Raw genomic sequence first — 24,041 nt, 5'->3', positions numbered from 1 at the left:
ACTTCCCACCTCTTCCCTGCGGGAGAGGCCCGCGCGAGACGCCGTTGCCATGGCAGCGGTCTGAGCGCCCGGCTGGCGTTTGCAGGGGATCTCAAGAGCGGCGGGCGCGTCGGGGCCGTTCCATGAGCCGACCAGACACAGGAGCTAAGGCTGCGACGCCGGAGACTGGTGAGACGTTCTGCACGCCAGACGCCCCCCGCACGCACCCCACGACTCTGGGCCCACTCTCCTTCACTCCACAGGCCGGTTCCTCGCTCCCTTCGACCGCGCCTTCCAAGGCCCCCGCTCCCTCCCATTGGCGTCTCACTTTGGAGAGTCCCCTCCTCTCGGGCCCGCCCCCTTCCCGAGTCTCTATCCCTAATTCCCACCGATGCCTTTTCCCGTGGGCGTGCCTTTTCTAGGTTCCACCCTCTGCCTTCCATAGTCTGGCCCTCAAGCCCTATGGACCATCTCAAATCAGGGCTTCTTTAGGCTCCACCCCTCACTCCCACAGGTGCTCCCTGCAGACCGCTTTCTCCGCTGCCCCCAGGCACAGCTCGAATCCCACTCTTCACTTCCTCTCCCGAGATCCTCTCCTCCCTGTCCCCTCTCCCCTCCCTCCCACCTCCGGAGTGCGGGCCTTGCGTGGTCTTCAGTTTCCTCACCTGTGAAATGGGGGAGAGTGATCGGAAGAGATGGCCTCCCAGGTCTGCTACCTGTCTCTCTCTCACACACATATACACCATAGCTGGCTTATGTCGTTGTTGTTATTAATACAGAATAATAATGATAGCTAGGATTTATTGAACATTTACCATGACCCAGACCCTGTGCCAGACTACATGCATGACATCATTTATTTCTCATAGCAACTTATTTACAGATGGGAACAGTGAAGTTCAGAGTTGGTGGAGTGGGAATCCAAACCCCGGCCATTCTCACTCCTCTACTAGTGCAGTTACTTATTCCGTTGTCTTCACTCAGTCCCTTCACTGTCCCCAGGGATCCAGGCAAGTAGCAATCCTGAGTCAGAGACTGACAACTGCTATATAGATGGTTTTAGAGTTTCCAAAGTGTTTTTGTGGTGGTGACTTGGAATCTCGGCACACTGGCCAGGAGGTGGGCATGAGCTTTACCATAGAGGTGGGGTCCTAGGGCTCAGAGAGGGAAGGGGCTCGAATGTTGAACGGGTGTGAAGGAAAGGCTCCTTCACTTCTCTGCGAGTCAGAAGGCTGCCTTGAGCTGCCTTGAGCTTGAGGGAACTGCGGAGAGGCAGAGTTAGCTGCTGCTCCTACTTCAGGCAGTGTTGGCTCAATTAGGGTCATCACCTGTGTGAACTCAGGACCAGTGCAGGGCTGGCGGCTTCAGGCTGAGGGTTCCACTCAAGACCCAGGAATTACAGAGAAAGCCGTGTCAAATGCTCCTTCACTTGACGCACCCTAAGCGGTTCTCAAACCATGCTTATGTCTGCAAATCCCCAAAGTTCAGAAGAAATGACATAAGGTAACCTTGGATATTTTTAGATGTTGTGTTTTCCTCTTGTATACTCTTCGGCCTTTGGCATTGCGGCTGCTTCTCAGAACCAGAATCTAATAGGAAGTTGGTATCTCAGTTGGGCCCAGGTGGCCACTGTTGTTCTTTGAGGAATAGGTCAATGTTTCTTGGTCTTCACAAGCAAGCTCCTGAGTTCCAGGTGCCACCTGAAAATGCCTCTTCCTAGGGTGGAGTTTCTTGCTTGCTTTATTTCCTTCCTCCTATTCCAGGAAGGAAACCCAGGATGTTTCAGTCTGTCTTTTCTGTTTGTTTCTGTCTCATTCCTTGGGGGCATAAAATCTCATAGATGGCAATATCTCACCAGAGGCAGTCGCTGAGGCAACATATGCCTGCGGGATGTAGGCTCATGTGTGTATGTGAGTGTTGTGTGGCGGATACTCATTGTCCTGTGGCTGGAACTGACACAGCTGACACACTCAAGACTCGTCCCCTGCAGAAACCCTCAGACATAAATGGTGGTTCCTGGCAGACAGGGCTCCGTGTGCCCTGCTCTGTCCCTATTCTTGACACGGTGCCCAGCACATAGTAGATACTCAGTCATTATTTGCTGAATGAACACACAGGATCTAACCCTCTACACCTGCACTCTCCAATCTGGTATCCATGAGCCTGCATTTGAAAATAGTGGCTGGGGCCGGCCCCATGGCCAAGTGGTTAAGTTCGCGCACTCCGCTTCGGCGGCCCAGGGTTTTGCTGGTTCAGATCCTGGGCACAGACATGGCACCGCTCGTCAGGCCATGCTGAGGCGGCGTCTCACATGCCACAACTAGAAGGACTCACAACTAAGATATACAAGTTGTACTGGAGGGATTTGGGGAGAAAAAGCAGAAAAGAAAAAAAAAGTTTGGCAACAATTGTTAGCTCAGGTGCCAGTCTTTAGAAAAAAAAGAAAACAGTGGCTGGTCCAAATTGAGATGTGTAGTAAGTGTCAAAGAGACACTGGATTTAAGACTTAAGGCAAAAAGAGACTATTAAAAAATCTCCTTAATAATGTTATATTGACTTCATGTTGAAGTGATAATATTTTGAGTACATTAGGTTAAATAAAATATATTATTAAAATTCATTTACCTGTCTCTTTTTACTTTTTTTTAATGTGGCTAATGGAAAATTTTAAATCCCACGTGTGTGTTCTGTTTCTTTTGTACAGTGCTGCTCTAGAAGCAGCATGGCTTGAATACAGAGCAGAAATGTTGGACTCAAGAATCCCAGCTCCTGAGTGACCTTGGGCTAGCCCCTTAACTTTCCAGAGCCTTAGTTTCCTCATCTGTACGAAGGAGGTGGATCTGGGAAGTGGCACACCGTAGGTCCTGTAGTCAGAGCTAGCACTGTTGAAACCTGCCCCCTCACACAATTCCTCCAGCCTGTAACACCCTCCCTTTCTTCCGGGACAGCCTCTTGCCTGCCCCCCAGGAAGCCCTCCTGGAGTACCCTCTCACTGACTCTTGCTTTTATTGGTTCCCAGGGACCGAAGAGCTGCTCAGGGCCAGCCCTAACACCTAAGACGGGAAGCCAGGAACCTGCATGAGCCTCTGACCCTGAGCCCCAGAGCCCACAGTCTAGTCCAAGAGCTTGACATACTCCGCCAGCCAGCTGCACAGTCAGGCACCTGTGAGAGGTGAGGACAGGGCCCAGTCCTCTGGGAGGCCAGAGAGGCTGGCTCAGCCCTCAGGAACCACCCTGGGTGCCTCTGAGCTTTCCAGCACCTGTGGGCACAGGCTGGTCCTCAGGTCCCTTGGCCCAGGTGGCCAGGTCATACTGCAGTGAACTCAACAGACAGTCCATGTGCTCACAGGGAGACAGATTGCCAACGGGAAATAATTACTCAAATAATGATTCTGTGCCAGTGTGGCGTGTGCTGGGAAGAAAAAGAACAGGATGTTCTGAGAAGGTGTAACAAGGGGCCTCACCTAGGCTGGGGACCTGAGGGAGGTGTCTTATCTAGATGAAGAGTGGGGAGGGGGCACATTCCGGGTGTTGAGACACTGAGGCGGGGGCAGACCACACAGGACCAGAGCCTGGGGATGTATTCCAGTCTTTATGCTGGAGAAAGCCATTCAGGGGCTCTAAGAGGGGGGTGAGTTGCTTTTTTAAATGATCACTCTGGCTGCCATATACAGAACAGGCGAGGTGCTGGGGGCAGAGTGAAGAGGGCGACCCCTCAGGGAGGCTGTGGCGGTGGTCTGGGGAGATGGTGGAGTGTGGAGCAGTGTCGATGGACAGAAGTGGTGGGTTCTCACTGTGCTCTGGACGTGGCAGCACTCGGTGCTTGGACATGGGGGTAAAGGAAGGGGCTTTGAGGAAGTGCCAGGATGTACTCAGTGGGGGTGCCATTTTCTGAGATGAGAGATGTTGTGGGGTGGAAATAGGTTGGAGGAAGAGCGGTTTCCCAGCCAGGCCTGAATTGGCTGGGGGCCACAGAGGCCATGGCCTAAATACTGCCTAAGAGGCCCCTGCCCTGCAGGGAGGGGCTGTGGTGCAAGGAAGCGCTTTCTGCTTCTGAGAAAGCCGCAGAGGACAAGGGGCACCTGCTGCAGGGTGGGGAGGGACCAGGGCTCAGCATCCACAGGGCTGCGCAGCTCTGAACAGAGTGCTGGCTCTGACACCAGCTGCCACAGGGTGAAACCCTGAGGCAGGTGGTGAGCCACCTGGAGGGGCTGGGACAGTGTCAAGCTTCGTGGCAGTTCAACCAAATCACCGTCTTCAGATGTCCACAGACTCTGAAGATGGACGAGAAGCATTCTGAGTGGGCCGCAGGGGAAACGGGGAAGTATAGGAGGCAGGCAACAGCTCTAGACAAGGATAGTCTTTACTGTTGTTACTGCTAATAATAGTAATCACAATAATAATAGTTACTATTGCTTGAGAACTTTACTGGTGCCTTGCCCTGGACGAAAGCCCTCACAACTACCCAGCCTGGTTGGGGACGGTGTCTCCATCTGACAACAGAGATAGCTGGGGCTCAAAGGGGTGCAGTGACTTGCTCAAGGCCACACAGCCAGGAAGGGGCAGGGCTGGGACTCTCTGTATCAACATATAATGGGTCCCCTGTCCCAGAGTGATTAGGATAGGTATTGATAAAAATTTTCGGGTTTTCCTCTCTTGTACCTTAGGAATTGTTTTCCCCCAAAAGTCAATGTATTTTACATTTTTTTTGTGGATTCTTTTTGTTTTCTCCACTCAATTATTCAGTCATTCACTTGCGACTGAGCCTCTACAATGGGCCAGGCCCCAGGCTGGCCACACTGGGGTACCACATTGACTAAGGTGGTCTGAGGACCTGGCCTGGAGGGCGGAGGCCATTCCAGCAGAAAGCAGTCAGGGCCGAGATGGGGGAAGCCCAGAAGGATTATCTAACCCAGCCTGGAGGGTGCTCAGGGAAGGCTTCCTGGAGGAGGTGATATCTGAGAACCCTGAAGGATGAGCGGAGTTAGCTAGGTGATGGGAATTGGATGCGGGAAGCATGATTCAGACAGAAGGGACACGGATTCACAAACAAGTGGCTCCATGTGAGCTTGGAGTAGAGGGTATGGGCCGGTTGTTGAGGGGTAGGAGGGCGGGGGGGACGTGATTAGACAGAGAGGGGTGTGGCTGGAGGTTGCCTTTCTCCCAAGGGCCACAAGGAGTCTCGAAGCGTTGTTTGCCAGTGTGACATGGTCAGATAGGGTTTGGTCTAGACCTCTAGAGCTGAAGTGGATCCGATTAGAGTGGGCAGGCCTGTGGCCCAGCTGGAAGCTGCTGCAGTGGTCAAGGCGGGAGATGATAGTGGCCTGGTATGGTCTGGCACTCCCCATCATGCTGTAGCTACAACTCTTTTAGTTGTCAGTTGCCTGCTCAATGGTTTGTTTGCTCAGGGAGAGAAAGATGGTAGGTACCTTCCCGTCGATAGCTGTATCCACCCAGCATTTAGCAGGGACCTGTGGGACGATGGAATCAGCAGGGTGGGCCTGGGGTAGGGTGGATGAGGAACGCTGGTGAGGTCACCCACAACCAGATCCCAAAGGAGCCAGGGAACAGACTTCTCCCTAGGGTCTAGGTTGGATTTTTTGCCTCGGAGCAACTGGGAAGATCGTGGTTTTAGGAAGGTTCCTCCAGCAGCGACCACATGGCTCTGGCTAACAGGGGTCCTCTCTGCCCACCTCAGGAGCCACAAGGATGGCGCACCTGCTGGGCAGCCAGGCCTGCATGGACAGCCTGCGCAAGGACCTTACCGACCTGCAGGGTGCCATCGTGGACGTGTTCTCCCGCGCTGGGCCTGTGCGTTTCCCCTCCTGGAAGTTCCCTGACCGAGTAGCCTGTGACCTGGACATGGTGGCCCTGCTAGAGCACTATGACCATGTGCCGGGTGACCCTGAGTTCACGCAGCTCTCCCATGCTGTTCTGCTGGAGCTGGTCATTGACAGGTGAGTCACCACAGGATGCTGGCACCCTCCCCTTAAACCAGTAGCAGCAGTGGTGATGACATTGGTGACAACAGTCACCTTTGACTGGGTTCCTGTTGGGGGCCAGCTCAGCTCAGGGCCCTCACAGCGATCTCACCTTGTTCATGCCGTGTCATGTGCTGGGCCATCCCATCCTGTCCACCCTCAGGGAGTTGCTGGCTGCCCTGTCAGTCTTTGCAGCACCACAGCTCTGACAGCTGCCTCTCTGGCCACTGCCAGCTGCCTCCTCAGGGTTTCTGTGTGTCGGGGACACTCCAGCTGCTGCTCAGAGTTTCCAACCCAGGCTCTTTTTTCCTCGTATCTTTTGGGCTGTGCTGTTCCCTCTGTGTCACAGGACCAGACATGGGATGTGTTTTTCCAAATCCTGGTCTTACCAGGAAGAGGCCAGTGGATTTCCCTGCAGCCCCACCACTTCTGCACTGTCATTGAAGTTAACATGGTCGTTGGCCTTCCACTTCCTGGGGACTGCAACCCAGGATCCCTGTGCTCCAAAACCTTACATACTATTGAAGTCACGGGAGCCCAGCAGACAGGGACCCCAGCAGTTTGGGGATGACCTGCCTGGGGACAAAGAAGCCAGGGTAACCACTTAGAGGCCTGGGGGAGCCCTTGCTGTGAAAGCACCATTTGTAACCTCTGAGGGGCTGAACTGTGTAAGCACAGAACACACCTTCCTTCCTCCTGGCTTTGCACATGCTGTGTCCTCTGCTTGGAACGCCCTGCCCACACCTTCCTGGTCTGGCCCAGTCCCACGCATCCATCGAGGCCCAGTTTACCCAGCCCCACTCTGTGAAGCTGTTGCTGATGTGTCCTTCCACCCTCTAGCTGTCCCCTCCGCCCACCTCTGGCTGAGTTTGTCGGGGCCTCCTCTGGACTCCTGTGTGTGTATATAACTCTTGACAGAGGCCTTGGGGTCTGAGGCCTAGGCCAGCCTAGGAACCCTGGAGGACAGGGCTGCGGCTACTGGCTCAGGCTGTAGCATTTGGAGATGCTCAGTTCATGTCCGGGGATGGGCCTGCGGCTCAGGATGAATACAATGCAGCAGGACAGCAGTCTCCCACCCGGAGGGTCTGTCTGTCTGAGCAGACAGATCGCTCTGTCAAGGCCATGCTCTCTCTCTTTCCAGGCGCTTTCCCTCCCCCGGTGCTGCTCAGCACCGTGGCACACCACTGTTGTCCCCATTCACAGAGGAGGACACCTTGACCCAGAGAGGGGCAGGGCCTGGAGGTGGTTGGCACCTCCTTCCCTTCTCTCCCCAAGGCCCCAGTGGGTTTGAGATCACCCCCCTGCACCTACAACAAGATAAGAGCATTTATCTGCCTGATATGTTTTGTAAATACAATACTTCTTCCTTTAAAATAGCTTAGTTCCCACGCAAATACAAACTTATCTTCCCAACACCCCTTTTTCTCAAAATTAGCACCCAACTCTAATTTTGAACTCTAAGGTTAGGATAGAGGCCTAGCTCTCTTCACTCCAGTCTCCGTTGTCACAGAAGCAGCCCACCCTGCAGGAGAAGCCCTGACTAGAATCAGGAAACTGAGGCTGTGGGCAGGCTCCTCCCCGCCAGGGTTTCAGCTCTGTTGTCTGTCATGTGAAGGCGCTGAGCATCTGAGATAAGGCAGCTATTCACCCCACACTTTCTGAGCACTCAGGATACATCTGAGGCAGGCTTGGCCTCCCAGGGCATCCTGGTCCAGTGGGGGACAGCCAGGCCGAAGTGCTGCCACCCAGGAGGCCCCCAAGCTCGGCCCTCAAGGGAGGGCTTCCTGGAGGAAGCAGCTCTTGGATTGGGTTTGAAGCTGGCCTGGCGGAGCATATTCTGAGATGCTCCAAGTCCCTGATGCATGGGCCAGTTCCCCAGAGCCAGAGGCTGCCAGTTGTGTGACGTGTGGGCACACTGGCGCTTGGCTCTGCCCTAGCTGACCGTGCCGTCTCTGCTCGCAGGCTCCTGCTCCTGCTTCAGAGCTGTGCAAGCTACTTGGAGAACCTCGGCTCAGGGCAGACAGTGCCCCCTGCCCGGGCTGCAGGGCCCTGCATGTCTGTGGGGCTCACTGTGCGGTGCTTCTGGAACAGCCTGCTGAGGCTGGCCATGCTCTACCAGCAGGCGGCCCCCCAGGTGGGTCGGCTACCCGTCATTCCCCAACTGTGGTCACCCTCACACCAGTCTAGCCTGCCCCAGCTTCCTGGCACACCATATGGGCACCGTATCCATTGCTGAAGGAGACAGTGTGAACTCTGGAACCTCCCAGTCAGGGCCCATGCAGCTTGGCAGTTAGCATCACAGGCCTTGAGGTCATGTCTGGGCTACCTGGCCCTGCTGTTTACACTGTGGGACTTTGGAAAACTCCTACCTACTCTGAATCTCAGCTTGTGCATCGGTACAATGGGAGTAATAACAGTCCCTACCTCTCAGGACGTTGTTGGGTAATAGAGTTAATATGAGCGCCATTTGTTAGAGGTTATCCTGTAACCCTCACAACCACCCAGTGGGAAGGACCACCATCACCATAAAGGGGAGGAAACTAAAACTGAGAGTGACTACACAATTGTGACACGAGAGCAAGAGAGTCCACCAAGCAAGAGCCCAGTAACCGGCAGCTGTGGCTGTCACTGTCACCCTCCCAGTACCATGCATGTAACTGCAGCGGGCCCGGGGGGTGGGGAGGGGCAGCAGAGAGGAGGCCTGGCTTGGGAAGTTCAAGCAGCAGAAAGAAAGAGGGTTCTCTCTCTCATTCATGTTGGTGTCCGATGACATCTGAGGGTCTGAGCATCAGGAGAGGCTGTCACAGAACTCCCCAGGGAACTGGCCACCTCCCCAGCCCATCTTGCTCACTTCTCCCTTTCTTTTCTTGACCACAGAAAAGGGCAAACCAAGGGGAGACCCCCACCTCCAAGCCCACAGCCAAGAGCGAGCCAGCCAAGAGCCCTGAATTTGTGACTGCCAAGTTCATCAAGCCCCCCTCCCCACTGCCAGTCTTGCCCCAGACCTGCGAAGAGTCAGACAGCCCCATTAGAGTCTCCTTGCAGTGTCCAGCCAGGACCACTGAGAACACCAGGAGTGTCCACTCGCAGACCGTGGAGACGGCCCTGGTGCCCTGTGATGCGTGCACCAGCGTCCAGGGCAGCCTGTGTGAGGTGGGCAAGGTGGTCATCAGCCTGTGTCAGAGCCAGAACTTGCCCTCGTCTTTAGGCCAGTTCCAGCAGCTGGTGCAGGACAGTATGGGGCTCAGGCCGCTGCCGGCCACCACTGTGGGCCACTGGGCGGCAGAGCAGAGCAAAGACCTGATGCGCCTCAGTAAGCATGTGGGGGCCCTCGCTCAGCTCGTTGGGCCCCTCAGGGCCCAGCTGGAGGAGGCCGAGGGGCAGAAGGATGGACTGAGGCAGCAGGTGAGCAAGCTGGAGCAGGCACTGCAGCAGGAGCAGGTGGAGCGGCGGCGGCAGGCGGACGAGACTGAGCAGCGCCTGGCCACGTGGGAGCGCCACAAGCAGCAGCTGCTCTCAGGTCTGTGCCGGGGCTTGACCAGAAGCAGGCCCCAAAACAGGACTGTGGGTACAAGTAGTTGGTGAGGAGGAAACCTGGGCTGGGGAGTGGGCAAAAGATACAAGGAAGGGAAGGCAGTGAAAAAGGGTGCCCTCCTCAAGCCGGTTACACTGCAGGTAGCTGGAGCTTCATGGCCCTGGGGAGACTGGAGCCACTAGTGTAGAACGGTGCCTCAGAGTTGTCCCATTAGAGGGGCAAGGGAGCTAGGGGATTCATCCACTCACTCCCATAGGTCACTGAAGGGGGCTCCTGGGGGAGCTCATTCCTCTGGCACCTCCAGCCAGCAGAGCAGCCTCTTTGGCTTCGGCGAAAGCTGTTAGGCAAAGAGATGTTGCTATGGCACTGCAAGTGGCCGGTGCCCGCTGATGTTGTGAGGCCGGAGGAATTTGGGCAAGTCGCTGCCCTTTCCGAGCCTCACTGTTGCCCCCATGGAAGACACCAAGGCCAAGAGAGGTGTATAGACATGGCAGCCACCCAACAGGAAGTAGGGCAGATGGGGCCCAGGCCTCCTGACCCCTCCATGCTGTGGCGCCTACCACGGCTCTACAGGATGCTCTGGGCATGAAGGCTGCCAGCCGGGCCCAGGGGAGCCTCTAAAGGACCTCTCTCTTGGCTGCCATAGAAACAAGTGACCTCAAGATGAAGGTGGCCACCCTGGAAGGGGAGCTGAAGCAGCAGCAGGAGTCCCTGCAGGCTGTGGGTGAGGAGCCCCGTCACACGGCCCTGCACCACATGCCCTGTGCTGGGTGGTGTGGCTGTATGAGCCCCTCCATCTCTGTCCCTTGGGGTTCCAGGGTAAAGATAAAGGGAACCACAAAGGAGGGTGGGCCTGGCGGGACACTATTGGGTGATAACTCAAGACAGGGTGCCACCTTCTATTTTCAGAACCCACCTCAGGCAGGGTTCAGAGCCCCATTTTGTGGCTCAGGACACTGAGGCCCAGAAACCTGATATGACCCTTCCCACTGGTCTGGTCCTGGGTCAGAGGCAGTGCAGGGACTTGCACCCAGGGCTCCTCCCTCTCCCCCCTCCCGCTTGATCCTGCAGAGACAAAGGCCCAGCAGCTGCAGAAGGAGGCCGAGTGCAGGGCAGAGGCTGAGAGGCAGGTGCAGCAGCTGGAAGAGCAGGTGCAGCTGCTGGCAGGGCGGCTGGATGGGGCCAGCCAGCAGATCCGCTGGGCAAGCACCGAGCTGGACAAGGAGAAGGCCCGCGTCGACAGCATGGTCCGCCACCAGGAGGTGAGCCCAGGGGCCTTGCCAGCGCCCTGGGCACCTGCAATGCAGGCTGCAGGGAGAGAGGGCTCCACTGGAGGTGGGGGTGGGGGGTCGGTTATCTGTGTAGGGTATCTGCTTCCCAACACACCCAAGTTTTGGGTTGACTGATCTTTACTAAGAGTCAGAGCCCTCCCCTGAGCTGGGCACTTGGGAAACAGTGACCCAGGGACAGAACAGCCAAATGAGGTTTTGCTCTGGAGGAGCTCCCTGCTCGGTAAGGATGAACAGTTGTGCCACCACAGCTCTCCTGCCAGATGGCTAAGAGGGGCAGGGAAAGTGCTGCAGGATCCAGGGAGGGATGGTCACATCTGCCTGTGGGAATCTGGGATGGCTTCTGGGAGGAGGTGGCCTTTGAACTGGAAGCCGATGGCTGGTGATTAGTCCATCAGCCAGAGGAAGGATAGGGCAAAGGGTGAGCCAGGGCCCAGGATATGGCTGTACCCTAGGCATTGGGGCCTTGCAGGAGTCCCCAAGGGGGTGGCTGAGGGAGCAAATGACCTGTCATCTAGAGAAGGGGGCAGGCCTGGGGGCTTTCCTGGCTGGGTTTACCCTCAGAGGTTCAGTGGGGAGCCAAGACACCAGGTAGAAGTCTCTGGGGTCAGGCATGGCAAGGATAGGAAAGCCTTTCAACCCCAAATGGGTGCTTTTCTCAGTGTCTTAGTCACAGTCACCACACATCAGGTGTCTGCTGTGAGCCTGGCACTGGGCTTCAGCCTCTGCAGCCCTGTCATTCTTACTCCCTGCCACAACAGAAGTAGAGACTCTTGTCATCCCCATTTTACAGAAGAGGAAACTAAGGCTTGGTGAGATTAGGGAAATTGCCCAAGGTCGCACAGCTAGCCACTGGTGGAGGCAGGACTCAGAGCAGACTGGTGCTGGTTCTTGCTGCTTTGCACTCGGCGGGTGCCAGGAAATGTGGGTTCCAAGTGACATGGGTTGATGGGACACTGGTGACCTAAGGAGAAGAAGAAAAGTATACTTCCCTGAATTCCTCTCCACGTGGAAACCATGTGACTGGAAAGAAGTGGGCGCGAGGCCGACAGAGTCAGCCAACTGCTTTCCAAGGGGGTGAGGTCTGCAAGCGGGGGGTGCCTGGCCTTGACCAGGTTGGGGTGTGCATCCGTCTTCCCTGTTCCTCTTCCGCTCCGTGCTGTGCACAGCCCCCCCCCCCCAACCCCCATTCACAGACAGACGGGGCACGAGGGGGAGGGTTTGGAGGGTCGCAGACATGGTAGCGTCCTCAGTCCCACGTGGCTGGGCCTAGCCCCGTGGGCCTCATGGCCTCCCCACCTGCCCGCCCTGGCTCAGTCCCTGCAGGCCAAGCAGCGAGCCCTGCTGCAGCAGCTGGACAGCCTGGACCAGGAGCGCGAGGAGCTGAGGGGCAGCCTGGACGAGGCCGAGGCCCAACAGGCCCACATGGAAGAGCAGCTGCAGAGCGTGCAGAGCGAGCGGGAGCAGGGGCAGTGCCAGCTCCTGGCCCAGCAGGTGGGAGTGGGCAGGGTGAGGGCACCAGGGCGGCTCTTCCCTTTCACCAGAGGAGCCTCCAGCCAGCTGAGTGCCGGGGGGGCCTGTCCTATGTCTGGGGATTAGAGGGGGTGTGTCCCCAGGGGAGCCCGGAGCCATTCCTCAGACCAGGTCTGAGCCTCCCTCTGCCCCAGGAGTTGCTGCAGAGCCTGCAGCAGGAGAAGCAAGGCCTGGAACAGGCGGTGACAGATCTGCAGCTGACCATCTCGGAGCTGGAACGGGAGCTCGTGGAGCTGAGGGAGCGGGAGCGGCTGCTGGTGGCCTTCCCGGACCTGCACAGGCCCGTCGAGGCCCAGATCCAAAGTAGGGGCACAGGGGTGCTGCAGAGGGCATGCTAGGGCCTGGGGCTGGCAGCTGAGGGCTCACCTGGGCAGGACACTGGGGTCTGCAGCTTGCAGCTTGCAGCAAGGGGGGTAGAGTGGGGGTGGCCAGCAGTGTGGCCCCTACAGAGCCCTCATGACATGAAGCTGCTTCATGTGTCATCCACTCCTCTGTGTAGACGGTGACAGGGAAGCCCAGAGGTGAGGGGACTGCCACAGTCACATGGCCAAACCCAGATGCAGGTCTGGCTGCCTGTGTAGCCTGTGTTCTTCACCATGTCACATGCCAGTCCTCAACTTCCCTGTGTCCCCCATTCCTGCGTCTCCCCAAACCACACCATGGGGTCAGCTCCAGGGACACAGCCCCAGCTGTTCAGTGTCCTGGACCCCTCGGCACAGCAGAGGATTGGACGCCAGGCAACCTGGTTCTCGTCCCAGCCCCGCCAGGCCCCTAAAGCTGTGGAGGCGACTCCATTCACAGAGCTGTCGGAAAGGATCCGCTGCAGTTTAGCTGCTCATAAGTCATCACTCCTGAGTGTGGACTATGTGCCAGGCCCCTCTGATGCCTTCTCAACTGCCCCACAGGGCGGGTAGCAGCTCCTTTTTACAAACCAGGAAACTCAGAACCAGAGCAGGCAGCCACTTGCCCAGGTTCACAGAGCTGGAAGGCAGCTCCATCCCGCAAGCAGTGGGAAAGAACATCCTTGCTGAATTCCTGTGACTCATACCCAAGAGCCTCCGTGTGGCTTTGGACAACTCACTGTCTCTGGCCCTCGGGAAAACAGGCAGCCTTGGAAGAGATTCACTCTTTTGCCTATTTTCTGAGTCTTCAGTGAGCTCTTGGTCCCACCCAGGTCTCAAATTCTATAATGCTATGGTCACCTTCCAGCAGGTAGAGGGATGGGGAAGGGGGACAAGCCCTCAGGAGAAGGAATGAGTTGGGAGACCCAGCACACTGACCCTGCCCAGCCTCCCTGTGCCTGCTGGGCCACCAACCCAAGGTACACCCCAGCTGGCGTGCCTGCCGACTGAGGTCCTGTCCCATTGGGCACAAGTGGCAGACCTGGCAGGGTGAGGTGCCAGATAGCATGTCCCCCCAGGCTCTGGCAATGTCACGGACGACATGGAGAGACAGATGGAGGCCAACAACATCCGCATACGGGTCCTGCACGAGGAGAATGGACGGCTCCAGTCGATGCTGTCCAAAATCCGGGAAGTCGCCCAGCAGGGGGGCCTCAAGGTGGGCAGCCCGGCTCCCCCACCCGAGAGGGTCAGCCCTTGGGGACTTGGGAGAGACCCCCCGACTCAGCAGAGGTCTTCAGACCCCACGCTGGGGACCTGTCAAGAGTCTATCTCATTGCACGTGGCTTTAGGCTGTGCTGTTGTGAAACACCTTCCACATTTCAAGAAGGTGCAAGGTGTTACAGTGCCTTCTGGCTCCAAACCCTCCTCTGGCCCTTCGTGCCTTTATTTCAAGTGCAACCAGGAGCCTTGACAGAAGGCAAACCTTCCCATACTTACTGCAGCTGAGGCGGCCCAGGAAGGCTTCCCAAAGTCTGCCCCTCAGAGAAAGGGATGTGGGTACAGGTTTGGGCCCTCCCTACCTCCCTGGCCATGACACCTCTCTGAGCAGTGGGGAGGGGACTCCTGGGCCTTTCTGAGCTTGGTTTTCTTTGCAGCTGATCCCGCAGGACCAGCTCTGGGCCCATTCCAGCAGGGGAATCCAGGGAGCAGCGCCCCCAGCCCAGGCCCAGAGAGCATCCCCAGGGTGAGTGAGGCTTTGCCAGAGGCAGGGCAGACAGGGGTGGGCTGGGCCCCCTTGCTCACAGGGGATCTTGCTGTCTGGTCTTCCCTTAGGCCCCTGGGCAGGCGGCACCCACCTGGTGGCAGGACAGCTAGTGCGGGCAGGACCCTGCCAGGCCAGCCCCGGGCATCGCCACCTCAGCAGCCCAGCAGCCGGCCCAGCAAGTCCTCCCTGGAGGATGTGACCCATCCAACCACCTGTACCCAGAACCCTATCCGGGCCTTGGCCAGGCTGAGGAGGAGACTGTCACCGGGCCAGGGCCAGGCCGGCCCTGCATACCAGCCCCAGGAGCGGCCCATGTAGCCTGCAGTGAGGTGGGGCTAGAGGACAAGTGGCTGGCAACCCACCCAATGTAATAAAGCCCCGGCCATCTGCCCACAGCAACCTTGGCCTCACAGCACTGGCTGAGCCGGAGGAAGAGTCTTTCCTTCCCCCTCCTAGGCAGGGACCACTGAGCCATGCAGGTTATCGGCCAGCAGAGGCCTGGCACGCTGTGGGCCCTCAGTAAATGGGAGCTTCCTGCCTTCCTCCTGATAGGGGCAATGGGAAAAGAGGGCACACTGAGGGCAGAAAGAAGCTTCTAGCATCTGGGCCAGGTGAAAGGCAGTCTTTCGATCCTTATAGCAAGGGCTAAGGGGTAACCTGGGCTCAGTGACCCCTGACAACAAAGAGCCGGGTTAGGGGAGAGGGTGTGCAGGGCAAGGAGAGCAGCTACTGAGACGGGCCTGGTGAGGATGTCTGAGGCAAGGAAGGCGTCAGAGACCGGGGTCCTGGCTCCAGGCTCTTGCAGGCAGGCAGAGGCAGCAAGGCCTTCCCCGGCCCCAGGTCTGGACCTAAACCTGGGGATGGGGACGCTAAGGACCCAAGAAAGTCAGCCCTCCTTTCACTGAGGAACTCCTCAGCTCCAGGAAATGTGAGTCACAAAGGGTTTCTCTAAATCCAGGAGGGTGGATCCCAGGAGGCCACTGAAGGCAGGGCAAGGCCTCACCCAACCAGAGTGGGGGAGACCCCAGCCAGCCCTGGCTTTCCCAGGCCTGTGCCGTGGGGCCCAGGCACTGATGCCACCAGTCACACCAGGGCTACAGCAATCCAGTTTTCCTCGCCAAGACTCCAGCCTGCCCTGAGTCACCCTGTCTGTAAAGGACAGACTCTAAGACCTTGCTGAGGACTTCTCAGGGTCCTCAGCTTCCTATGACACTTTCCCTTGGTGAGGGGGCCAGCAGGTAGAGCTAGTTCACAGAGAAGGGTCAGCAGGGGCCATGGCTGAAGCAGGGTCTGCCCAACCCTTGCTTCTGTGGAGCCCGGGGGTTCCTGAGGGGGGTGCCTGGCCCTGCCCCTCACAGGTGAGAGCCAGCCCTTGGGGGGGCTTCCTGAGGCAGGAGGCCCAGGCCCAAGTGCAGGGGGAGAAGCCATCACAGCTCAGCTCCTCTCCACAGCCATTTGTTAGCTCACTGTTCTGTAGGTCAGAAGTCTAGGCCCTGTGTGGCTGGGTTCTCTGTTCAGGGTCCTAGGAGGCTAAAATCAAAGGATCTGCCAGGTGGCATTCCTTTCTCATGGCTCTGGGTAAGAATCCAGGCTCATTCTGATGGCTGGCAGCATTCCCATTCTTGCAGCTGTAGGACTGGGGTCCATTTCCTTGCTCGCCACTATCAGCAGGGGCCACTCTTAGCTCTTGGAGGCTGTCTGCCTTCCTTGCCACGTGGCCCCCTCCATCTTCAAGTCAGCAACAGAGAATTTCTCATGTGGTTAGGTTAGGCCAACTTGGATTCTTTCCCTGTCTTAAGGTCCACTCTGCCACTTAACATAACCTAATTACCGGAGTCAAAGCCTTTAGCATCCCAGTTCCAGGATTCTACAAAGCACGTTCATGAGGCTGGGGGGAATCTTGGGGGTCATCTTAGAATCCCCTTCCCACAGGCAGTAGAGCCCAAGGTGACTTGTTTTTTTAATCTTAAAACACCGCACAAATTTTACTTCTTATGTTAAAATATATCCATGTTTATTTTAATATTAAACCTCCCCTCTCTTCTAAAAAAAATGGAGCCCCTGGAAGATGCACCACATTTATCCTGTGGCTTCAAGTATCCTGGTCAGCAACCTGTAGCCCCACCAAGAAGCACAGGACAGGATGGTTTCTAAGGCCTCTGGTCCCAGCCAGGCCTGGGAACGGAGCCCAGCTGGACAGGCAGTGAAACCTACAGCTCCCAGTGCCCAAGGACCAAGGGCAGCAGGCAGAGGAGGGGCCTCTGGGTTTAACATCACAGCCTTGACCAACATGTGTCCTGAAAAATGGTCAGACTAAGGTGTCCCCAAGGCCAGACAGCTCTTCCCCCACGCCACCCCCCAATAAATAAGCACAGAACCGGGGCACTGCAGCCTCAGCCCCCAGGGATGCCCTGACAGGCAGGCTGGCAGGCCGGAGAGCTCCCGGAGCCCTGGTACTGCTCCACGCTTTCCCCAAACCCCTGCCCAGGGTCCTGGGAGCTGCCTGGGAGGAAGGCAGACACAGACGGCTCAGGATGGTAGAGAAGGGCCCCAGAGCGGCCTCTCTTCCTGGCCAGTCTGGGCCCTGCACCCTCGGCCTGGGGGCTGTGGCCCCTCCTTCCCAATGTGGATGTGGTGGAGTGCCTTGCCCCTCAGCAGGGGAGCACCCCTGTCCTTCCACCCACAGGGCTTGCTGTCCTGTTCCAGGAGCCCAGGCCAAGAGCCAGGGTGCAGGTGGGAGGGGGTCCCTTCCCCACATGCAGAGACCCAGCTGGGACAGCTAATCATCTGAGTAGCGATTCCCTGCAGGGAAGGAAGAAAAGGAAGAGGAAGGGAGGCATCAGATGGGGACCAGGTGGAGCTGGCCAAGGGCCCCCACCCTTGGTGCTCACCCAGGACATTGAATTTGCACAGCGGGCAGGTCTGCTGGAGCATCAGCCAGGGATCCACGCAGTCTCGGTGAAACTCATGCTTACAGGGCAGCACCCGGAGCCACTGCAGGGTGGAGAAGAAGAGCTCAGGCCACAGGGGCAGGCCTCCAGTTGGGGGTGTCTGGCCCCATGCCCCAACCTGAGCTGGGGAACTGTAACCTCTGTGGCCTGCACACCCCCATTCTGCTTTCTGTAGGGCTGGTGGGGGCTGGGAGGAGAAAGGCCTAGTTGGGGTGGTTCCCAGGTCTCAGGAGTAGAGTGGGGAACCGCACAGGTCAGTTGATGGCTGGCCTCTGCCCAGGGCACTAACCTGCTTGTTGCAGAAGTAGTCCAGACACACTGCGCAGGTCTCAGCGCCAGGCTCCGGGGGACTCTGTGCTGCCCTGCCCAGCCGGCAGCGCCGGGTCTTGAGGGATGCCAGTCTCCGCACCACACGGCGCTTGAGCGAGTCCACCTGTGGGGGAGGGCAGGCACGGTTCAGCAGGCCCGAGGCTGGGGACACCGGGGCTCCTGCGGGCTCCCAAGGGCTGGCTCCCACCTGGCCTCCAGGCTCCCGCTGGCTCTGCCGCGATGCCTGCCGCTGGGCCTGGACCACGAGGCCTGTACACAGGAGCATGGCCACCAGCAGGATGGCATTCCACAGCTGCTGCAGGGGCTTCTGGGGAATGGAGAAAGGTGTCAGGGACACTGGAGCTGCCATACCCTCTTCCTCCAGGAAATCCACCCTGAGGACCAGCCAGGTGAGGTCTGTGCGCCTGGCTTCCTCTTCTGAAGCCTCCCTCCCTCCCACCCGTGCAACCCCAGGGTCTACCCCAGCTGCCTTTGCTCCACCCCACATAGTGAGGTGACCCACATCTCCCCAGCCCAGGCCCCTCGTGGGTAACAGACCTGGTCTTTTTGTACTCTTGGAAGCGTCTATCTGGCAGCCTCCCAGACTCCCCAGCCCAGGACCCTGTCACCTTCCCACGCCCATCGCTAACCTGCACTTCTGGTCTGCTTTCTTGGCCACCATCACCCACCCACCTCCCTCCGTCTAGGCTGAGCATTCTGGGAGGGTGCCAATCCCCAAGCCCTGTGGCCTTGCTCTCCCAGGGGTCTCACATGCCCCTCCTCTCCATCCCACTCAGGAGAAACCCCAAAATCCTCCACCTACCCTCAAGGCCCTTGATCCCCCACTCCCAACCTCTCAGCATCTTTGCTCCTTGCCCCCTCCCACATCTCTGCCTTTCCACACACCACTCCGTCTTGGGAACTCTCTTCTTCCTCCCCCCTTCCCCTTGGCTAATGCCTTTGGACTCTCCTTGCTCCAGAAGCTCTCCCAAACCACCATGGCTGAGCAAATGCTCCCCCCTTGCCTCTTCCTGCCCAGCCCGCCTCATACCTACTCTAACCCAGTGTTTCACTGCTCCCATTGGCAGGAGATAACCATGTCTGGTGCGCCTCACTTAGCCTTTGAGAGGTCCATGGGGGGGCCTCAGAGTTCCTGGGGGACCACAGCAACCTTGACTTAACTCCCACTGTACGCAGTGTGGCAGCGAGGCTTCGACTGCTAAACAGCTGGCTCAGGAAATGATGTAGCAGAATAAGCAAAACCTGGCCCGCTCGCCCACATAGGCACACCGTTTCACAGGGTCTGTGGATGTGTCATGACTAATAAATGCATTCATTTAAAAGCTTTCTGCATCCCGAGTAGCTTTCTGCCATCACATTCTTCCCCAGCCAATGCTGAAGTTCCACTACCATCACGTAGAAGAGAGACCAAGAAATGATTTGACGTCAGAAGAGGCCACCACTCTGGACAAGGCTGGATGCTGCTACTGTCACAAGATGTGGCTTTTGCTCAGGGTGGAGGCACTCTGGGAGCCACTGCCAAAAAGTATCTGTGAGCCCCAGCTCCCTGCCCTGTCCCACCCTCTCCCCTCTGGCTTCTGTGTCCCCGTCTCTCTCATTCGTGGTGGGGTGGTGGCACCTGCTCCAGGAAGCTCCCCCAACCACCTGGGCTGAGCTCAGGTGCCTTCACTATGCCCTGGAGGGCCCACGTCCACCACAAACTTGGTGATCACCCCAGCAGAGTGACTGTCTCTGGCCTATCTCCTCCCCAGATGGAGCCCTGTGAGCCCAGGGCTGCAGCTGCCCTGGCCTTGTGCCCCTTGCCATGCTGAGCCAAGCTGACACATGGCAAGACTCAGAGAGCAGCCTTCACACTGTCAGCTCTCCAGGGCAGAAGCTGGGGCTCAGTACTGTGAAGTGGCCAGGGAGCACTGGGTAGGCTAAGGGCACGGCTGGCCTAGCGCTCCAGTGTAGGCTGGAAACCCAGCCTGCTTAGGCTCAGTACATCGTGGGGACCCCCAGGTGAGGAGGGAGGGCAAGGTTAGGGCTTGTCCACCAGAACAGCAAGGAGGTGGTTCCTCAGGCTTTCCTGACACATGGGTGCCGCAGCTCTGGATTCCCAGAGGCTGGAGGGATGGGGACTGAGCCCTGGGGTCAGGGCTGAGAGCCCAGCCCCCTTCAGACAGCTCCACTAGCACAGGCACCCACACTTGTACTGGCCTGCCCTGGCCAGCAATAGGGCTGAAGCTGTGCAGCATTGCCCTCCATACCAGGAGGCCAGCCTGCAGACTGCGCACATTGCCTGCTGCAGGCCTCTCGGGCTCTCTCCCAGCCTGCTCCTCTCCCTGCTTTAGCCTCTCTGCCAGCCCCTCTTCCTGGCCTCTCATCTGACAGTCCCTCATGAATGTCCACCTGAGGTCCGTGTGTGCTACCCTCTGAGGGAGAGACAGTGGGGCTCCCTTCTCTTGCAGAAAGCCCTTCCAATCCCGCAGCCTCAGTGCCACTCCCTCCACAGAACTGTGGTTCGAGCTGCTCAGACAGGAGTTAGCACGTGCTGTCTGGGCTGACCTGCCAGGGCCACCTTCCCATGAGCGTTCTCTTGTCTGCCTGTCTTCGGGCCCTTCAAGGGCAGAGCCCAGGTCGCACAGGCCTTTTGTACCCTCCACATCGAGCCCGTGTCCTAGGACCTCAAAGGCTACTTGTGACCACTGACTTATTCAAGCACTTGGAACCATAAAGATATTCAGAGTCGCAGCAGCTGCCCATCTGCTGAGCGCTCACTGTTTCCATACACGATCCCCTGACAATCCTGTGGTGGGTACTGTCCCTGTTCACAAATGAGGAATGTGAGACCAGAGAGGTTAAACACTCGGCCTAAGATCACTCAGCTAAGGTCTCAGAGCCAGGATTTGAACCCACGTCTGCCTGACTTGAAGCTGTCTCACGCGGCCCACTTCCACGGACGCGTGCTGGAGGCTGCACGCCAGGAGACGAGGGCACGCCCGCCCTGCACAGACTAGGGACTCGAGAAATGATTGCAGCCCCAATACCTTTAAACCATTTCAGTGCTGAGCACTGGAGATCCAGAAACAGCTAAGACACAGCCCCCACCCACAGGAGACAAACTCACGTTCCCCAACACTTACTTACACAGGATGGGCTGTCGTAAGAGCCGTGTGAAGGGTCTGGCAAAACACTGCTGTGATTTACAAGAGGGAGAGAGGGACTGCGAGCTGAGGGTGTGAGGGAGGCTTTCCAAAGAAGGCAGGCAGGGTGAGTTGTGAGGGCTCTGGCTGGACTGGGAGACATGGAGACGGAGGAAAAGGGTGTCCTTGCCTGCAGCCAAGCATGGACAAGGCCTGGTGGCAGGAGACCAGGGTGCATTGGGGGGGGGGGGGTCAGTAAATGGCACAGGGTGGTGGAGTGTAAGGAGAAGACTAGGAAAAAAAAAAAGGATAAGTGATCAGGAGAGCTGTGAAAGCAAGCCTAAGGAGTTTGAAGTTTTTTCTGCAGGCAATGGGGAGCGAAAGACGGCTTCTGAGGGGGAGAACGACATGATGACAGCAGCAGCTAACACTGATTGTGCATGACCCTGGGTCAGGCACTGTACTGAGGACCTGCCATGTCATTGAACACTCACTCACAGCCTTGGGAGGTGGAAGAGGCGGTCCTCACTACCAAGGCAGGAGAGGCCACAGGATTTGAGACAGGACCTACGTATGGTCCCACCTGAGCCCCCTCTCTCCAGGCACCCACCTGCTCCTGGGCCCGACTGCCTCCCAGGCACACGAGGTCCTGCCATCCTCCGTAGCCATGCTTGGAGAGGCCACAGGTGGTCCACAGGGTCAGCTTCCACTCGATGTTGGCCGAAAGGGACTCTCCGCTGGTGATCTCAGCCGTGACCTGGGTCCTCCTGGGAGGGGAAGACACAGAGGGGCCAAGCAGAAGGGCTCTTGGGAGGGGAGGCCCAGCCCACCCATCCCAGCCTGGTGGGAAAAGGATACTCCCGCAGGAGTATCCTTTGGCCCCGAGGGCTTTCCCGGCTATTGGTTTTTCCAGTTCTTATACTAGCCAGGCCAGGGAGGCCCGCCAACCTTGGAAAGAGCTTGTCAATCAGGACTCTGGCTTCCTCCTTGCTGGAGGCAATCCCCTCTGCCCAGAGTCGCCTCCTCACTCCAGGCCCTGGCAGCTCCTGCCCACCCCGTCACTCATTTTTCAGAGCAGGAGACTACAGTCTCAAGGCTAACTGGAAAGGCCCTGGTCCCAAGACCCCTGAGCCCATGGCAGAGCCAGAGACCCTTAGCACCCGGGCCCCGTCTTTTGGAGCCCAAACCCCAACTCACTGCAGCAGTGCCTCCAACAGCTTGGTGACATTGGAAGAATAATGGAGGACAATCACTGGCCTGAGCAGAAGCTGCGATATGTCTAGCTGTAGAGGGACAGGGAGGTCAGCCAGCCTTGGTTCCCACTCCCCAGCCCGCGTGGCCCCAAAGCCTGATCTGGTTTACCTCTCGGACCACGTTGTGGTTCAAGATGAGAAGGAGCAGGGCAGAGGCTCCCAGGAAGAGCGCCCTCCGCATCTGCAGGAGGGCAGAGGCAAAGGCTAGCACACCCCCTGCTCACACACCTGTCTCACCACCTGCAGCCACAGCTGTTCTTAGCTCCTGGCTCAGCAGTGAGCATTTCCTCTGGACAGACTGGCTATGAGCTCCTTGAGGTCAAGGGCAGAAACTCTTATTCCTGCTGCCTTCCCCCCAGATGCTCTGTGGGACCCAAACAATGCTGTGCCTTCCCTGGTCCTAGCAGGGTGGGCCTGCCCACTGACCCCCAGCAGGAACTCCCCATCAGATACTCTCAGAGCCTGGCCAGCTTCCTGACTCTCTGGCCTCCTCCCACCTCCCTGCTGCCAATCATACTGACTCAATTCTCCAAACTGGGTCCCTTGCCCCCACCAGAGCCCAGGGCTTCTCTGGAAGCTCCTCAGGGGTCCATTTGGTAGGCTGGCTCTAGCGGACGCCTTAAAACCCCTTCCTCCAACCCCCTTCCCCACATACGCCCCCCTGCACCTGCTGGACCAGGGCCTTGGGATAGGCCTGCGGGCCGCTGCCCTGACTCTCCTGATGGATCTGGGCCGCCTCCTCCTTGCCCACGTATGCCACTGCAATCCAGCCTTCTATGGGCGCCTCCGGCTCAGCATCCACGATGTCCATCTGTGGGGCGAGGAGCCATGGGCAGGAGGAGGGGGAGTAAGGGAGGTCGCGCACACCGGGGATGCAAGGCCAGGGTTGGGGGACGAGTTTGGAAGGGCGGGCGTCTGGATCTCAGGTTTTGGAAGCAGGAATGGGTGGCCTGGGGAGGGGCGCTGGGTTGCCAGGGCATGGTCCAGGACGACGGGGGGACCTGGTGAGGGGGTCTTTGGCGCGGCGGGGGCCATCCGGCACTGCGGCTCACCAGCAGCAGGCGGCCGCCCAGCGGGGTAGCCGGGTCGGCCTCGGAGCCGATCCTGATGCCCTCCAGCACCAGAGCGTCCTGCCGCGGAAGCCGCACGTCCACTCGCACGGCGCTGGCCCCGCCCCGCCCCGCCCTGGCCGCGGGCTCGCTGCCGTCCGCCGCGGCCCCGGGCCCCGCCAGGCCCAGCCAGAGCGGCAGCAGGGGCAGGAGCAGCAGCAGCGGCGACGGCGGCGGTGGCGGAGGCGGCGGCGGCGACCTCAGCGCGGGGCGAGCGGCGGGGCCCATGGCCGGACGTGGCGAGCAGACGAAACAGGGGCGTCGGGGGTCCTGGGCGCGGGGGGAGCGAGGGAGCTAGCCGCGGCCGGACGGGGCGGGGCGCCGGGAGGGGCGGGGCCGTGGCCGGACGGGGCGGGGCGCCAGGAGGAGGGGGAGGGCTCCCGGCGGCTCCCGCGCGCGGAGCGAGCTGCGCGCGCCCCCTGGTGGCCACAGAGAAGCCCGGCGCTGGCGGCCCGAGACGCTGGAGCCGGCCGAGCCCCGGTCGCCGCGCGCGGAGGTGACAATCAAAGCGGAGGCGGGAATCAAAGCGGAGGCGCTCGCCGCTGCGGCGTTGTCAAACGGCGGAGACTGGAGCAGGGGAGATCCGGGGAGATGGTGGGAAGATAGTTAGCTACTTGGGGAGGCAGAGGCACGATCAGGGCCCCAGAAGGGCAGGATCAAGGAACGTCTGGGGCCCTGGAGGCTGGCCCTTGGTCTGCGGGGGTCCCGACAGTCACACGGTGTGGTCTGGGCCAGGTCGCACCCGCGTCTTCCCTGGGCTCCATTTCTCCACCAGACCAAACTCTGGGAGACGAAGAACCAGAGACTGTCAATGGACGAATGGATAAAGAAATCTTGTTGCGTCCAT

General features: G+C 58.5%; 2 protein-coding genes across 8 annotated transcripts; one reads left to right on the top strand and one right to left on the bottom strand.

Moving 5' to 3' along the window:
• Positions 1-26: 26 nt before the first annotated feature.
• On the top strand, positions 27-14,841 carry CCDC157 (coiled-coil domain containing 157). 3 transcript variants are annotated; one of them, XM_001498215.7, is made up of 12 exons: positions 28-168; positions 2,999-3,151; positions 5,678-5,936; positions 7,923-8,094; positions 8,838-9,480; positions 10,142-10,219; positions 10,567-10,757; positions 12,102-12,278; positions 12,452-12,620; positions 13,738-13,877; positions 14,317-14,405; positions 14,495-14,841. In XM_001498215.7, exons 3-12 carry the CDS (start codon positions 5,689-5,691, stop codon positions 14,742-14,744), a joined length of 2,157 nt encoding a protein of 718 aa, XP_001498265.4. In that variant the 5' UTR covers positions 28-168; positions 2,999-3,151; positions 5,678-5,688; the 3' UTR covers positions 14,745-14,841. The 3 variants fall into 3 exon arrangements, with proteins under 3 accessions (XP_070132318.1, XP_001498265.4, XP_070132319.1); XM_070276217.1 differs by lacking the exon at positions 2,999-3,151 and having other exon boundaries at positions 27-168; XM_070276218.1 differs by lacking the exons at positions 28-168; positions 2,999-3,151 and adding an exon at positions 3,496-3,610.
• Positions 10,887-23,523, bottom strand: RNF215 (ring finger protein 215). 5 transcript variants are annotated; one of them, XM_023646860.2, is made up of 9 exons: positions 23,138-23,523; positions 22,753-22,896; positions 22,195-22,266; positions 22,030-22,115; positions 21,443-21,599; positions 17,895-18,014; positions 17,667-17,810; positions 17,318-17,420; positions 10,887-11,748 (listed from the first exon to the last, which is right to left on the bottom strand). In XM_023646860.2, the coding sequence occupies exons 1-9, from the start codon at positions 23,420-23,422 to the stop codon at positions 11,630-11,632; spliced, it is 1,230 nt and encodes a 409-aa protein (XP_023502628.1). In that variant the 5' UTR covers positions 23,423-23,523; the 3' UTR covers positions 10,887-11,629. The 5 variants fall into 5 exon arrangements, with proteins under 5 accessions (XP_023502628.1, XP_023502629.1, XP_070132322.1 ...); XM_023646861.2 differs by lacking the exon at positions 10,887-11,748 and adding an exon at positions 16,419-17,228; XM_070276221.1 differs by lacking the exon at positions 10,887-11,748 and adding an exon at positions 16,419-17,228 and having other exon boundaries at positions 17,895-18,011.
• Positions 23,524-24,041: the final 518 nt, after the last annotated feature.

The sequence above is a fragment of the Equus caballus genome, chromosome 8, assembly GCF_041296265.1.
Source record: "Equus caballus isolate H_3958 breed thoroughbred chromosome 8, TB-T2T, whole genome shotgun sequence".
NCBI lineage: Eukaryota > Metazoa > Chordata > Mammalia > Perissodactyla > Equidae > Equus > Equus caballus.
Note: the sequence above shows the minus strand (reverse complement) of the source record. Positions and strands in the feature narration are given on the sequence as shown.

Coding starts and splice junctions, on each gene's coding strand:
- CCDC157 (XM_070276217.1), top strand. CDS start 123: ATGAGCCGACCAGACACAGGAGCTAAGGCTGCGACGCCGGAGACTG. Junction 169..5,677: donor GGCTGCGACGCCGGAGACTG/GTGAGACGTTCT, acceptor TGCCCACCTCAG/GAGCCACAAGGATGGCGCAC. Junction 13,878..14,316: donor CCCAGCAGGGGGGCCTCAAG/GTGGGCAGCCCG, acceptor TTTTCTTTGCAG/CTGATCCCGCAGGACCAGCT.
- RNF215 (XM_023646857.2), bottom strand. CDS start 23,422: ATGGGCCCCGCCGCTCGCCCCGCGCTGAGGTCGCCGCCGCCGCCTCCG. Junction 22,267..22,752: donor CCAAGGCCCTGGTCCAGCAG/GTGCAGGGGGGC, acceptor GCCCTCCTGCAG/ATGCGGAGGGCGCTCTTCCT. Junction 17,421..17,666: donor ACTACTTCTGCAACAAGCAG/GTTAGTGCCCTG, acceptor TCCACCCTGCAG/TGGCTCCGGGTGCTGCCCTG.